At 34.3% G+C, this 17725-nt stretch overlaps 1 protein-coding gene and 1 long non-coding RNA gene across 2 annotated transcripts in view; one reads left to right on the top strand and one right to left on the bottom strand.

The window, feature by feature from the left end:
• Positions 1–16504, bottom strand: part of atg16l1 (autophagy related 16 like 1) — a 51372-nt gene extending 34868 nt beyond the window's left edge. Inside the window, 6 exon segments of the mRNA NM_001017854.3 lie at positions 2564–2815; positions 7629–7702; positions 9342–9447; positions 11934–12027; positions 12651–12762; positions 16335–16504. Of these exon segments, the coding sequence (NP_001017854.2) occupies positions 2564–2815; positions 7629–7702; positions 9342–9447; positions 11934–12027; positions 12651–12756 (632 nt within the window). The 5' untranslated portion in view covers positions 12757–12762; positions 16335–16504.
• Positions 1–17725, top strand: part of LOC147833781 (uncharacterized) — a 290137-nt gene that overhangs the window by 267333 nt on the left and 5079 nt on the right. The gene's annotated exons all lie outside the window — the stretch shown is intronic.

The raw sequence follows: 17725 nt of genomic DNA, 5'->3' as shown, positions 1-17725 counted from the left end.
ACGTTTCACATACATTTATCCTCTACAGAAACTCCCCATATCTTGCAACCGACCAATCAGGTGAGGGGGTTTATTTCTAGCTCATTTCTGCATGAGTGGTCAGAAAATGAGGTCCTTTATTTCAGCACTGATGGTCAGAAACTGCCGGGTGTCGTCCAGATGTTTACATTGTTTTTAAATGACTCTTAATGACTGAGCAATTAATCAGGAAGATTAACAATGATGTTCAGCTCACATGAAAACAATGGGCCGTTAACAAGCTTCTCACATCTTTAGGCAATTTCCAGGTGCATTTTCAATCTTTTCCAGTACTTTCCGATATATTTACATGCTTATACATACTCCATCACATAATACCAGATGCTATTTGTTATGGTATTGTAAAAAAAACAACTATTTTTGATGGCATTTTCTTGAATTGTACTTGTACATGCGTAATGACAATAAAGTTGAATCTAATCTTGTGCTCTGAAATACATTTGAATGCTTGTTAAAAAAAAGTGTATTGTACAATGCACTGATATTATGTAGTATCAAAATACAATATATTAACATTTTGCTGTAGAAAAATACAATATGGGTGTCTTAAGGAGAAAAAAAATACAGCATATTAGCACTTATATGCTGTTGTGTCATCACTCATATAGCAAGTCATATCTCTCCAGCCCTTCATTTGGGTTGATTTTTTTTAACCTGCCCCCACGACAAACTAATTGAATAGCCCTGCTGTAGATTATCAAAACAAATATTGCTTAAGGGGGCAAATAATATTGACCTTAAAATGGTTTAAAAAAATTTTAAATCTGCTTTTATTCTAGCCGAAATAAAACAAGTAAGACTTTCTCCAGAGGAAAAAAATATTATAGGAAATACTGTGAAAAATTCTTCAAGCTGTTAAACATCATTTGGGAAATATTTAAAAAAGAAGAGAAAAAAATAAATAAATGAAAAACACAGGAGGGCTAATAATAACTGTGTACCATAGGAATGTTATAACAGACGATTTTAGTGGTCTACAAACCTAGACTATTCCAAACCGCTGTAAACTTTGAAACCAGCTATCATCCCATGCCTAGTAATGTTGCAACTAGGGCTGGGCGATAAGGCAAAAAAAAAAAATCTAGATTTTTTATAAAGTTTGACCGATTCACGATTTAGATTTTTTATTGTGTAACTAGTCAACTTAAAATATAACAACAACATGACTGAAGTAGCATTCTCTTTATAAGTAACTTGAAAACCCATCTGGTAAAGGAACATTGTATTTTTAATGGCCATGCCAAACATAAATTGGTCAACAAGGTGTAAATAAATGTAAAACAAATTCTTGAGTTATAAAGCGTTGCAGAAGATTTGAATAAGAAATATTTGTGTAAATATTGCAGTTGCAGGAATACAGAGGTATTTTTTGCAAGTTTTGCTGAGCTAAGGAAAGACTGGCTGTCAGCTCAGCTTTGACTTTGTCTTCTGATTGAATGACAGGTTGATACAGTGGAAAGACTGAACATGGAAACTGTAAAGTCTAATTTAACCCAATGTGTGAAGTTGTAGACGTATAGCAGGAGCAAATACAAGAACCAGATGTGTGTCTAATATAAAAAAAAAAATATTTAATCTATTTTTCTGTTTTCCCCTTTTAAATATCGATCATTTGATGCGCTTTGCACAACTCTCTGTATTATGCTGCCTGATCTGTCTGGTTTTCAACTAGGTCCGCTAAATGATGTCATGGGGGCGGGTACTTTCATTTTCACTGCTACACCGGCTGCTCACCTCGTGTTCGTGTTCAAACCAAAACATCAGCGCCATTTGAACTAAGATCGGCGCGTTTTTTCTTTACATGGCAGGTTTTTACTTCCTTCATACATGTTGAGATCGAGTTTATCGACTTGATGAGGGAATGTCTTGACAATCCAGACGTGACTCAGACAGATGCAACAAGTAAAATCCTACATGACTTCACGCTTTAACAGTCAGTCAAGCCAGTCGCACACCAGAAGCGCCGCGACACGGCGCGCACATGACAGTTTAAAGCATCACATACCAGATGCGCACATTCACATGATATTTAACATGAAACTAGTCAGATGGCGCTCTGTGGTGCGGCTGAAATATGAACTGCATCCTGAATCGTGGCTGGGCAGCGCCGGTGTGTGTATAGAAACCTGTTTAGCATTCTAAAATCCATGGCGCTGCGTGTTGCTGCGCGGCCCGTCGCCGAACGGCGCTTCTGGTGTGCTTCCTGCTTCATACCAAAGCGCATTGGTGCCATTATAATGTATCAAATTATTTTTATTTTCTTTTTAAATCGCAATGTCTCGATTTAATATAAAATGAAATCGTCGTCAAAATGCAAATTCGAATTAATCGAGAAAAAAAAAAAAAAAAAAAAAAAAAAAATCACCCAGCCCTAGTTGCAATGTAGATTTTTTTTTAATCGCATTTAGTGGATTATATCACATTTATTGTGTACACCCAATCACACAAACCCAAGTGTGTATTAAAACCCAGTTCATTGGTCTGTGTGTGTGTGTGTGTGTGTGTGTGTGTGTGTGTTAGTGACCTGGAGTCCTTCTCGTTCTCAGCATTGAGTCTGTTGGCCTCCTGGGCTTTCTCCGCCATCCAGCGCGTCACCAGCTCCTGATTGTCCTCGGTGGTTTTGCGCAGTTTCTCCTCCAGAGCGCTGAACGTGATCTGCAGGGCGTCGTACTCGTCTCGCAGCGTCTGATTGGCTCGTTCCAGATCCGCCAGACAGTTCCTGAGCTCACGACACTCTCCTTCCAGCTGCGAGATCTGCTGCAGATACTCCTGCATCCTGAACACACCAGAGTTATCCGTATTAATTATAACAAGTGTTAAGTATTAATCAGAGTTAAAAACGTATTAAAATAGTCTTGTTTTATGCAGGGTTTGGCCAAGTCAAATTTAAGAGCTGTTCAAGATCCTTATGAATGAAAATTTTAAACTTGCACAGGAAAAAGCACTAAGGATTTTGTCTAATGGCCAGTAAAAAAGATGTAGAAATTTCCCCTGCAAACTAGGCTTGGGCGGTATCCAAATTTTGATACCGTCAAACCGCCTCCATATTTTACCCCGGTATCCGGTATTACCGGCGTAATAAAAAAAAATTATGACGTAAGGCTCAGACAGCGTCACCAAACTGTTGGCTTAAGCCTGAACCATTCAGAAACTGAATACATTCTATGCGACCTTAGGCTCGCAGTCAGAGAGAGAGAGAGAGAGAGAGAGAGAGAGAGCGCAAAGCGACGCACAGCACCTCTCTCTCTCTCTCTCTCTCTCTCTTTTACACATACACACACACACATCTCTCCCGCGATTTATTCAGAAATTTACTCCCACACCGTAAGAAATCTGGCCGGCTCCCGCGGTACTGCAGCGGGAATGCAGAGCTGTAATCGGGCAATTAAAATTATACCCGATAGGTCCCGAGTCCGACAGGTACATTTTGATTGACAGCTTTATACAGCCCGAACCCATTTATAGCCCGACATTAAAATGTGCTCATGCACACAGCTCTATTGCATTTTTTTCAAGAATGAGTCATTTATATGTTTTAACATCATTTATTCGTAACAAGCGTAGACTATAGGCCACTTGGAAGTTGGAACAAAGAAATAAATTAAGTCCTACAGCTGTAACATCGTAACATCTCAGCACTCTATAGGTCTAGGTACATGCACTTAGCCTTTAAATTAGCCCACACACCAATGTAAAGAAATCTTGCTTAACAAATCAAATTAAAATAAACTCTAAATGATGACGGGTATTTTGGCAATAACGAAATTAAGATAAAGGCTGTGCAATTTGTTTCTCCACTTCTCTTCACAATCTGGCATTAGGGCGGCGGTGAAGCTGAATAATAAAAGAATAATGCCACCATTAGTCTGTATACTCTGTCTACATTATGATTATATGCTTTAATTTATATTTATTTATAATTTTAAACCCTGTACTCACCAAGATTAGGCTACGTGTGTTTGTGGAGAAACATTATTAAATCCACTGGCTTTAGCGCAGTCTCTCACTCATGGTGCGTCCAGCAGCTGAACACCCTTTACTGCAGCTACAGGTCGAGATGCAGAGTTCTGATCTGGCTAATTTTGCAAGTTTTGGGTTGGATTGTTTGTTCATCTTCTACCAGTCAGGAACATCTATTTAATTTTCCATGACAGCAGTTTCACTTTAGCGAATGGCCTCTTCTTTTTACCTGTCAGCTTGCGGTTTAGGGCTCTACCGTAATACGCAGTGTATGAGCGACCGCGAAATACCTGCGGCTGGAATGACCGCTCCTTCTGAGCTAGTGACTGCCTTGACCGCCGTCAAAATTCGCTTTTTTTACTACTTCGTCATCATTTGTTTCACCTTTGCAGGGATGGATTTTAATGCAGGGATTTGGATTTTTTCGGGTCTCGCCGGGTTCGGGCAAAGATCTTCAGCTCTAATGCAGACCTCTCGTTCATATTAACCACGTCTCCCTTCTGTTCAGTCGAAACTCCCAAACTGCAGGACACTTTGAAGCGCGACTCGTCACGTCACCTCTCCCTCTCCCTCTCCCCCTTCTCTCCCTCCCTCTCCCCCTTCCTTTCCCTCTCTCCTCCACACTGTCCCGTGATGACAACCACACATACGTTGCGTTGTAGGCATTAAATAAAGGGTATTTAATATTTTATGACGGTATAACGGTATTGAAACTGACACCGTTGCTATTTTTAGATCCCGCGGTATACCATAATACCGAAATACCGCCCAAGCCTACTGCAAACAAAATCGAATTTAGTTAAGTCGCATATTTTACATAACATGTCAAAACAAGTGTGACGTTCGCTTGCAGAACGTATTTTGGATATGTGTGTGCGTTTGTTTGTATGTGGGTGTGTCGTTTCATGCGCGTTACAGGTACGAACGGCATTGGAGGATCTGCATTTCGTAATGATGACCAATCGCTGGTTGGCGTAGCGTTTAAAAGCCGAGCCCAAACTGCTATGGCGATCTCTCTCTCTATCTCTTTCCTTCTCTCGCTCTTATTCTTTCTGTGGGTCTCTGTGAGGACAGTCTCTCTTGCGAGGGCTAGTCTGAGAGAATGTGCTTGTTTAATGCTCTTGTTTAAAGTTTGAGATTTGATAATGCAATGTGTTTGCTTGTGAACTTGTCCAGTTAACTGACCTGTTTGAGAGTGATACCTCCGAGAGGGATAGGAGTGAGTGAGTCGCACGATATACATATACAACACTGAGATGCATAATTTGTATTAGTTCACTAGGTTCAGGAGGACGTGCTGCTTTCTGTATGTTTTGTTTTTAGTTAGAGCAGTTTAGTTAAGACGTTGAAGATGTTTCTTTTCATGCTTTTCTTTTCATATTTAGTTTAGTTTGTTGAAAACAGTTTCTGAGTTTTGTTATTTTTATTTCTTTGATTTAAGCACATCTAACTACTTCCTCTCCCCCAGGCAATTCATCATTTAATCATTGTAAATATTTTTCGTTCACTGTACAATATATTTTCACTGGTTTCACTGGAAGTCTGGGCAATAAATAACTGCAGTGATATTTTGTTTTCAGTTCATTTCTTTCTCCATCCGCTTGTCACACACATTAAACTATTGTATGTTACATCACCTACTCTTAGTTTAATATTAACATCTAAAAGGAAGAAACAACAAGCAAACTCCAGTTCTATACATACACATTAGGATCAAGTTAATAAATATAACTTTTGTTAAATGTTTTTTTTTTTTTTTTTAGATGGATTGTTGATTGTTGGCATGACTGGGTAGCTTTACATGGACATAGGACAATTGAGACCTGTTTAAAATGATTTAAACCTACAACACAATATTTTGGTGAATTTATGACTTTTTAAGGTCTAAAATTTAGTTTTTGAAGACCCCCAAAATGACCATGTTTGATTATTTTTATTATTTGATTATCACTTTTAATAAAAAAATATGTGAGTTAATAAATATGTAAACAAGTAAATAAACATGCAAGTGATTATATAAATAAACAAATAAGCAAATAAGTAAATAAATAAGCAAGTAAATAAAAAAATTAAATAAATACATTTTAAAAATAGGTAATTCTTGAATCCTTCACAAATATTAAAAATTAAAAAAAAAATTATCTGAAAAAATGAGACATTTCTTGGGACTAAATAATAAATTATTCAATTGTCAGTTTTCTGACTCATGCATCCTGAACACACCAGAGATATTTTTAAAAAATATTATCGTTTTATGCCTACACTTAATTGTTTTTATTATTTTATTATCACTCATTTTAATGATAAATTCTGTCAGTTTGTTAATAAATATGAAAATAAATAAATAAATAAATAAATGAATAAAAAAAAGAATTCAACAGATTTTATTTATTTTTGATTAATAAAATGCACCAACAAGAATACAATTTCAGCAAAGAAATTAAGAAAAATAAATCTGAATTAAAAACAAAGAAAACTTCATAAGGCCCTGAATGAAATGTTTGTTAAACTCTGTAAGTTTTGTTAATTAATTAAATTATTCAGGCAAACTTTTTGATTACTAGATTTAACTTTAATCAATGAAAAAGTTATTTAAAAAAAAAGTTAACAAAATAATAAAAATGTGAAAAGTTATAAGTTATAATGTATTTACATAATAAAACTATCAATTATACCCATTACAGATTATCCTGCTGATCTAAACATGTATTGTTAAGCATAAAAATGTACTTCATACAATACAATTTTATTCAGCTAAATGACAAGAGAAAAATACAAAACACACAAAAAAACTAAATAAAACTAAATAAAAAATCATAAACACTTAAAACTAAATTAATGCAAAAAAAGTAAGTTTAACTAATTAAGACATTATTCAGACACATTTTTAAATTGACTGTTAAAGTTAAACCAATAAAAAAAAAAGGAATTTAAGAACTAATATTAATGCAATAAATGTAAAATGTTACAAACAAAATGTAAAAAGTACAGTTGAAGTCAGAATTATTCGCCCGTTTATTTTTTTTTCCCCATTTTCTGTTTAACGGAGAGCAGATTTTTCTCAACACATTTATAAACATAATAGTTTTTATTAATCATCTCTAATAACTGATTTATTTTATCTTTGACATGATGATAGTAAATAATATTAGATTAGATATTCTTCAAGACACTTCTGTACAGCTTAAAGTGACATTTAAAGGCTTAACTAAGTTAAATAGATTAACTAGGCAGGTTAGGGTAATTATGCAAGTTATTGTATAACGATGGTTTGTTCTGTAGACTATCGAAAATGATTTTACCTTAAAGGGGCCAATAATTTTGTCATTAAAATTGTGTTTAAAAATTTAAAACTGCTTTTATTCTAGGTGAAATAAAACAAATAAGATTTTCTCCAGAAGAAAAAATATTATTAGACATACTGTGAAAATCTCCTGAATCTGTTAATCATCATTTGGGAAATATTTAAAAAAGAAAAAAGAAATTAAAAGGGGGCTAACAATTCTGACTTTAATTGTATATTAAATAAATAAAGAAAAAAATGTATTTAATTCTTTATATTTTCTATGAATCTATCCATTATGGCCATTAAAGATGCTCCAGCCTACGTAAACACACAGTAGACTCACTTGGCTTCGTTACTCTGGATCTCTTTGTCTTTCTGCTGGATCTGGTTGTTTAATTCAATCACACTCTGGGCCAGCTGTAAAAACAAAACACACAAAGAAAACCACAAGCATTAAAGAATAATACTGAAAATGTATTTTATCGTGTATTACTTATCCAAAAACTATTTTTCCCACAACATATATCAGCGCAAAAAATTATGAATGTGTTTGCAAGTCTCATGCTGTGTTCACACCAGACATGGAACACGTGGATAAATCACGATATTCACGCGTAAATAGCCGTGTGAACACTTGAGTTTTCTCGCTTCATTCTCGTGTCAAATCCGCTTCATTTGCGCGTCAAATTCACTTCAGAACAGACGCGGATTCGCGTGATGGGCGGGGCTTCTATCTGCCAAATGACTCTAGCTTCGTTGCTAAATGGCTAACATGGATTTTACGAAGAAAATAACAGTGTTTATGTGCTTTAGGGAGGCTGAAAAACAGCGTCGATACGTTTGGGTTCGTGTCTGAGTCCACTACATCCTTTCAGAGGTGCATCCAGCTCTGTGAGCTCATAAACTCTTCCAGAAACTGAACCTGGATGACGGAGGCTTTCAGCGGTGCTTCTGACTGAGCCGAGCCCAGTTTGATGAACTGTTGTCGGTGTCGGCAGGTGGATTTTCCCTGGGACTCCAACAACAGGTGTACGTCACAATCATGCCCCCACAAGAGCAAGCTCCTGATTGGTTAACGTGCCGCGAATGTCCGCTGAAGTTAAGACTTTGAAACAAGCAATTCGAATGAGCAAAACGCTCAATTCGCGTGGCGCTATTCACGCAATTCGCGTGGCGCCATTCGTGCGTATCGCACCGCAGGGTGTCTATTCGCGCATTTGCATTGACTTAACATGTAAATCCCTCGCATTGGACAAACGTTCCGCGTCTGGTATGAACGCAGCATAAAGTCTATTGTGAAAACACTGTAAAAATATTAAAACTGAAAAATTATTACAATTTGAACAGTTTTCTATTTTTGAGCACATACAGTTGAAGTCACAATTATTAGCCCCCCGGACTTGGCTAATAATTTTGTCCCAAAAATGGTTTTTAAAAAATTAATAACTACTTTTATTCTAGCCGAAATAAAACAAATAAGACTTTCTCGAGAAGAAAAAATATTATTAGACATACTGTGAAAATTTCATTGCTCTGTTAAAAATCATTTATGAAATATTTAAAAAAGAAAATAAAAATCAAAAGGGGGCTAATAATTCTAACTTCAACTGTATATATAAATATATATATATATATATATATATATATATATATATATATATATATATATATATAAATAATCAATTTAATCAATATTCATTTTATTGTAAATCAGCAATAAATAACATTTAATATACGTTTGACTAGTTGTGAGAATATTTGAGAAATGCCAAAAGAAAACATGATTCTATATACTTTAACCAAGTTATCACTTTCAAACGTATTCAACTGTTTTGCTGCTGAATGCAAAATGTCGATGGCTACCAATTTGCAATATTGTTCAAATAATCTTTTTTAAGTTCTACACAAAATGCCAGCAAGTAAAGACAGAATCAGCTATTGAGATGCAACCTCACCCAAACACTTGTGAAACTGGTCTACTGGTTAGCACGTGTGAAGCTGCTTAATATGTAAATGAGGATGTTGACATGTAAATGATCGAGGTGGTAACGCTCACCTCTCCTCTTTTCTTGTGGAGCTCCGTCAGCTCTTCCTGATGTCTGATCCGCATCTGAGACATTTCCTGCTGCAGAGAATCACTGCGCCCGCCGTCCACACACGGACTACACAGCAAATATACACACGCATAAACACACACACACACAAACAAACAGAAACAAACACACACAAATCACAAACCAAACAAGCAAAACAAATACACACACAAGTACAAACAACCAGAAACCCACACAAACAAACAAACAAAAATCACACAAACCACCAACCAAACAAAGACAAATACAGACACAATCATACAGACATATACACACACAAACAGACAGAATCACAGACAAAGAGAAACACAATGGGGTTCTTGTGAGTTTCGCAGAAACAGCTTTACAAAACATTAAACATTAAATACAAAATTATAGGTTAAATAACTAATTACATTTTAACAGAATAATAGCAGACACAAACAGCCGTCAGTATATAAAGGAAAGACTCAGAACTGAATAAGAATAAAATGTTGAAGTCACCAGTTCTTTATTTACCAATTCTGTGTGAAATAAACTAATTAAAAATAAATAAGAATTAATTACAAATTAATTAATAATTAATTAAAAAAATTAAAACACCAAATAATTTAAATAAAAATAATAATTTCCAGTACTTTATTTGCCCATAAAAGATAAAAAATAAAATAAATAAAAAATTACATTTTAATTAGTTAATGAATAAAAAAAAAAATGAAACTACATTATTTAAATAAATTGCAAATAAAACATTTAAATTTAAAAATACAACAAAAAAGCTTAAGCCACAAGTTTTTTTATTTACATATATAAGTTTTATTTACCCATTTAAATCAGCACAAAATAAATAAAAAAAAATAAAATAAGTTAATTAGTTAGTTAAAAAAAATAACAACCCAATAATTTAAATAAATAAAAAAAGAATAAATAAATAAAATAAGAAACATACACACACACACACACACACACACACACACACACACACACACACACACACACACACACACACGTTCTTTATATACCCATGTAAGATAAAGATAAAATAAAAAAATTATTAATTAATGAACAAAAAAATACAAACTAAAAAAGATAAATGTAAATTAAATTGAATAAATTAAAAAATAAAATGAATACTTAAAAAAAAAATAAATAAATAAATAAATAACATTTTAAAATAATAAAATAAATGAATAAAATAAAAAATATACTGACCAGATCTAAAACCAAAGATGACCAATATTGATCTCAAAAAAGTAAATTGTCTCCAAAATAGTGTCTAGCTGAAATAAAACAAATAAGACTCTCGAGAAGAAAAAATATTATCAGACATACTGTGAAAATTTCATTGCTCTGTTAAAAATCATTTATGAAATATTTAAAAAAGAAAATAAAAATCAAAAGGGGGCGAATAATTCTAACTTCAACTGTATGTATATATATATATATATATATATATATATATATATATATATATATATTATATATAAAATCAATTTAATCAATATTCATTTTATTGTAAATCAGCAATAAATAACATTTAATATACGTTTGACTAGTTGTGAGAATATTTGAGAAATGCCAAAAGAAAACATGATTCTATATACTTTAACCAAGTTATCACTTTCAAACAGTTCTGTGTGAAATAAACTAATTAAAAATTAAATAAGAATTAAATACAAATTAATTAATAATTAATTAAAAAAATTAAAACACCAAATAATTTAAATAAAAATAATAATTTCCAGTACTTTATTTGCCCATAAAAAATAAAAAATAAAATAAATAAAAAATTACATTTTAATTAGTTAATGAATAAAAAATAAATAAAAATGAAACTAAATTATTGAAATAAATTGCAAATAAAACATTTAAATTTAAAAATACAACAAAAAAGCTTAAGCCACAAGTTTTTTATTTACATATATAAGTTTTATTTACCCATTTAAATCAGCACAAAATAAATTGAAAATAAAATAAGTTAATTAGTTAGTTAAAAAAATAACAACCCAATAATTTAAATAAATAAAAAAAGAATAAATAAATAAAATAAGAAACACACACACACACGTTCTTTATATACCCATGTAAGATAAAGATAAAATAAAAAAATTTATTAATTAATGAACAAAAAAATACAAACTAAATAAGATAAATGTAAATTAAATAGAATAAATTAAAAAATAAAATGAATACTTTAAAAAATAAATAAATAAATAAATAACATTTTAAAATAATAAAATAAATGAATAAAATAAAAAATATACTGACCAGATCTAAAACCAAAGATGACCAATATTGATCTCAAAAAAGGAAGCTGTCTCCAAAATAGTGCATCTGAATTAATTTATCCTTGTGACAGATGAATCTCTCTCTCTCTCTCTCTCTCTCTACTAATGACTAACCAGATTTTGCATTTATATTGCTAGACTGTTTCCTCTTCTCTCTCACGTCATTTCCTTCTCCTTAATGTTAGGATGAATTACAAAATAATGAACTCAGTATTACAGGCACAGAGGTTGTAGTTGTGTTGTAGTGTAGGAAAAGACTTAATGCGAGAAAAAGTTTCCCATAAGCACCTGAGGTCGTGTCTGTTCTGTTGCTCATATTTCTCAGTTTGGAGACGTTCAGAAAAAACAACCTGAAGATCAGACTTCTCCAACAGCCGATTATCTGAAGACAAACACAGAGTGAAGAAACCATATTCACCAGGAAAACAATGCACGAATGTTTGCATTTAATAAAATGGCATGTATATGAATATAATGCGGCACGATGGCTCAGTGGTTAGCACGGTGGCCAAACAGCAAGAAGGTCACTGGTTTGAGCCTCGGCTGGTTCAGTTGGCATTTCCGTGAGGAGTTTGCATGTTCTCCCTGTGTTGGCGTGTTGGTGCTCCGGTTTCACCCACAGTCCAAACACATGCGCTATAGGGGAATTGATTAACTAAATTGGCTGTAGTGTATGAGAGTGTGTTTGAATGAGTGTGTTTGGGTGTTTCCCAGTACTGGGTTGCAGCTGTAAGGGTATCCACTACATAAAACATTTGCTGGAATAGTTGGCGGTTCATTCTGCTGTGCAACATGCAAACTCCATGCAGAAATGCAAACTGAACCAGCCGAGGATCAAACCAGCGACCTTCTTGCTGTGAGGAGACAGTGCTAACCACTGAGCCACTTTGTCGCCATTAAATGATCCTAGATCCTTTAACAATGCATACGTAAATAATTCAATTTACCAATGGATCAATAAATTGTGTGTGTGTGTGTGTGTTTGTGTGTGTGAGTGTGTCTTACATTGGTGTATGATCTCCTCAAAGGCCTGACGCTGAACTCTGTCTCTCTGCTTCAGCTGCTCCACAACGTGACGCTTCCACAAACACTCCACTCTGCGTCCCGCCATCTCCTCCTACAGAAACACACAGACAGACGGACGGACAGATGGACGGACAGACGGACGGACGGACGGACACATACACACAAACATAAGACACAGAGAGACAGACAGACAGACAGACAGACGTACACACACACACACAAACAGAAAGACACAAAAACACACAGAGACACACATTAAATGTTCATGTTTTTGAAGACCTGCAGATGATGTAACGTGTTTCTTACTGTACAACAGCACTGCACAATAAATAGAAATGATCAAAATATTGTGCGATGATGCATATCGTAAAAGTTTGCTTTAAAGGAGCAATGAAGTAAATGTATTTTGTGCGTCTGCTATTAGCACACCCTCTTTCAGCACATCAGGAAATGCAGTAACATGTCATCACACATCAAGCAGAGTGGAAATGCTGGTTTTCTTCTACAAAATAAAAGGCAACGATGTTAGTATGCATGCTGAAATATGAGCAAGCACACAATCAAGCCATGATAATGAAGGCTCAAAGTGGTGGCTGATATTCATTCATTCATTCATTTTCTTGTCGGTTTAATCTATAGATCTATTTTCTTTTTGCCATCGCCTCTAACCCATTTTTGCCCACATTTTCTAAATGGTTGCATGCATGTAGCCTTGTTAATAGTGTCCTATATGAACACGTTTTGCATTTTTTTTTCTCTAGGTTTATACATTTTTTCAAGAAATTTGTATTTGAATATGTGGCAACTACTTGCTGGCGGGAAGTAACTGGTGAATTTATGTGCTGAATCCTGCCTGTTCTGCTTTTTAAGAATGAGGCAAACGTGAATGGGGCCGCAATTAAACATGTCGACGACCATCTCGCGTTATAGATCACGATCACTTTTGCTTTTTTTCTCTTTTAGGTTTATACATTTTTTTCAAGAAATTTGTATTTGAATATGTGGCAACTACTTGCTGGTGGGCCAATATTTTGTAAACACCCTTCAATGTAAAATGTGAATAGGAGTAGAACATTTAGCATTCTAATAATAAAAATCCTGCCTGCCTGTTGGATATTTCACACTGGATAAAAGATCATCATCTCCAGCTGAACCTCGCAAAAATGGAAATGCTTGTAGTTTCTGCCAACCCGACTCTACACCATAACTTTTCAATCCAGATGGATGGGGCAACCATTACTGCATCCAATATGGTGAAAAGCCTTGGAGTAACGATTGATGACTAACTAAACTTCTCTGACCACATTTCTAGAACTGCTTGATCGTGCAGATTCGCACTCTATAACATCAGAAAGATCCGACCCTTCTTATCTGAACATGCAGCTCAACTCTTTGTTCAAGCTCTTGTTCTCTCCAAACTGGATTACTGCAACTCTCTACTAGCCGGGCTTCCAGCTAACTCTATCAAGCCACTTCAGCTGCTCCAGAATGCAGCAGCACGAGTGGTCTTTAATGAACCTAAACGAGCACATGTCACTCCGCTGCTAGTCTGTTTGCACTGGCTGCCAGTTGCTGCTCGCATCAAATTCAAAGCTCTGATGTTTGCCTACAAAGTGACTTCTGGCCTTGCTCCTTCTTATCTGCTCTCACTTCTGCAGATCTATGTGCCCTCCAGAAACTTGCGTTCTGTGAATGAACGTCGCCTCGTGGTTCCATCCCAAAGAGGGAAGAAATCACTTTTCGCGAACGCTCACGCTCAATCTGGCCAGTTGGTGGAATGAACTCCCTAACTGCATCAGAACGGCAGAGTCACTCGCTACTTTCAAGAAACCACTAAAAACTCAACTATTTAGTCTCCACTTCCCTTCCTAATCTGCAATTGCCTCTGAATATCACACTAACTGTACCCAAAAAAAAAAAAAAAAACAATTACTAATACTACTAATACTTCCCTTCTTAGACTTTACAGACCTGAAACTTGCCTACAGCACTTATTCATTGTTGCTCTTAGTTGTGTAAATTGCTTCCTTGTCCTCATTTGTAAGTCGCTTTGGATAAAAGCGTCTGCTAAATGACTAAAAAAACTGCTTTCAACAGATCAATTAATATGCACAAACACATTTATCATGTTTAAAATTAGAAAACCATTTGATATGAACCCTCCCAAAAATTATCTATCTTATAATTTCATGAATATGAAGACCCAAGGAACGAATCCATTTGTCTAAAAGTCATTATATACATAATTACTGGTTTTGCTATATTTTTCGCAGTGTAGTGGAAATTAGAAGCACCAAACACAAAGTAAAATGAACTTGTGACACGCTCATTATATTGTTTACCATGATACTTTAAATATTGGGTCTGAAATTACAGCAAGAATGACTTCAAAATAGCACTATTTTTACTCTCTTGCCTTTGAGTGACTCATACGTGTAATTTTTATACCTTATTTTATTCATTCATTCATTTTCTTGTCGGCTTAGTCCCTTTATTAATATGGGGTCGCCACAGCGGAATGAACCGCCTGTATTTTAGTATTACATATATTTGCTTTTCTTACATTTTTAATAAAAGTTTTATCTTTTATTTTCTCAAATATTTCATCCCATTGTAAAGCACTTTGGATCAACTACGGTCGTATAAAATTGTGCTCTATAAATAAAGTTTGCCTTGCCTATCTATTTGACAGTAAATAATGTGCTTTGATAGACAGTGGCTGCTATAATGATTTACCTATTTAGAATTGGCAAACAACACCTTTCTAACTTGACATTATTAAGGAGAAAGTCTGAATGTGAGACTATAAAACCAACCTAACCTCAAAATTTCCTCCAGTGACACAATTAACATCCCAGTTAACTACTTTCCTAAAACAACTGCAATTAAGCAAAAGTGTTTCTTAATTCAGGGCACGTTCAGCTCTTGAGAAAAGAGGAAGATCTTTCCTTCTCTCCTCAACACAAGAGGAAGTTGCTAAAGATCAAACACAAGAAACTGAAATGTGTATGTGTGTGTGTGATCATCACTGAAATCACCCCAAAGTAAATGACAGCAAGCAGTCTTAAAAAGTAGACTGCCACTTCATCACTTATTATGTTTATAATAGGTTTTATTTATTAGATAATAAATGACACATCAGTGATGCATTTTCAGATACTGCTTGTGTATTCATATTATAACGTTACTTAACATTAATTATTATATTACTGTGGAGTTATATGACCTGTGCATGATCAGATATTTGTCAATGAATGATAATCGATCGTATTGTGTTTATATGCATCAGATCTGCCATGTCACTCCTGCGGCAGGATGGAAATAAACCTCCCATGATGCTGAATCACGTGTGATGGAGACATTCAAAACATATGACACGTAAAACACGATTCAAAATGACAGAAAATATTAAATATAAGTGATAAATCTGAGGAAAAACATGGCAGATCTCTGACAGATATGATGCGAGTAAATTACACTGCTATTTTGTCATTGAGCTTTACTAATAAACCACAAAAGGCGAAATGTACGCATAAAACTGCGGATTTATCAATAAATACGGTGTTTATTAACGTTAGCTGTTTTAAATATGATTTATCAGATCTGCACCGGCTAATCGCAGCGCTTGACTTTCACTTTCGACAAACAGCGGCTGTACTTTACCTCACAGCATCAAAACGCGTCCTCTTGAGGATAACGCCGATTCTTCTTGATGATAGAATTGAGTAATCCGACTAATAACAGCAGAAATGTGTCATTTCAGGGTAAATCGGGTAGGTTTCATGCTAGCCCACACCAGACTGAAGGATCACGGACGCCATTTTGGCTCTACTGACGTATGTTTCCTGCTGCGCCGTCGCGGGAGATCTACGTTACGACCGCGTGCTTTAAGTTCTCACGTTTTCCCTTGAAAACTTTCCTCAACGCCTTCCTGACGATTAAAAAGCAAATATATATACATTTTAACAATAGAAACATCCTTAAATGCCTTCGTGACTATAAAAACACAAATACATCGTCTTAAAGAAACAAAAACTTTCTTTAAGATACTTTAAAACATCTCTTAATACATATTTTTGAATATATATATATATATATATATATATATATATATATATATATATATATATATATATATATATATATACAAAATTATTTGCATGAATCTGGTAATCAATCTCAGTCCTGTTCAAAACTAATAAATAGCTTTGGAAGGGATTTGAACTGTTTCACTGACAAATTCATAAATGATGTGATTAATTTGGTTTAAAAACACAAAATTACATATTTTCAGTATTAAAAGTGATCGTGAACTGGATTTTTTTTTACGTTTTAGTCTTGGACATGTGACACAACATTGCTTTTGATGCATTGTTTTTGATTAGTTTTAATTTTAAATTTTTACTCCTTTATTTACTGTTGGGGGCTGTTTTTGCCCAATTGACTTCCTTTATAACCACATTTATTTCAAAACAAAAAAACATGCAGTCATGCATTTTTGATTGTTGGTGGTTTTCCCTGTTGGGAAGATGTAAAATTTGTACTTTTCTACTATTGATCATTAGTTGGTGCCATAACCCTTTAGAAAAAGGCTTTGGAAGATCATTTCACCACTGAGGAACAGAGATATGAAAGGTTCTGGAAACAAATGTCCATCAACAAAAAGCTTAGTTTCTAGATTTTATATGGGGTATAACAGCAAATTAAAGTGTCTGTGAGTTTGTGAGAATTTGTGCACTTACCTTCATGTGTCTGAGAAAATCAAAATATACATCTCAGCTCTCGGAACAACATGGAGTAAACAAAAACAAAGATTGTGTATTTATGCAACATTAAATGAGCTTATAACGGAAGTCAATAGGGCAGAAACAGCCACCAACAGTAAATTAGGGAGAAAAAATGAAAATCTAACAACGCATCAAAGCCAGTGTTATTAATCGTTCCCATGTCCAAGACTGTGATTAAAAGTAAATAAAATCCAGTGCACAACTACTTTTTATTTTGAATATATGTCATTTTGTGTGTTATTTCACAAAATCAGTCAGATAATTTGT

The sequence above is a fragment of the Danio rerio genome, chromosome 15, assembly GCF_052040795.2.
Source record: "Danio rerio strain M-AB ecotype USA chromosome 15, GRCz13ab, whole genome shotgun sequence".
Lineage (NCBI taxonomy): Eukaryota > Metazoa > Chordata > Actinopteri > Cypriniformes > Danionidae > Danio > Danio rerio.
This window is presented reverse-complemented; position numbering and strand designations above follow the sequence as displayed.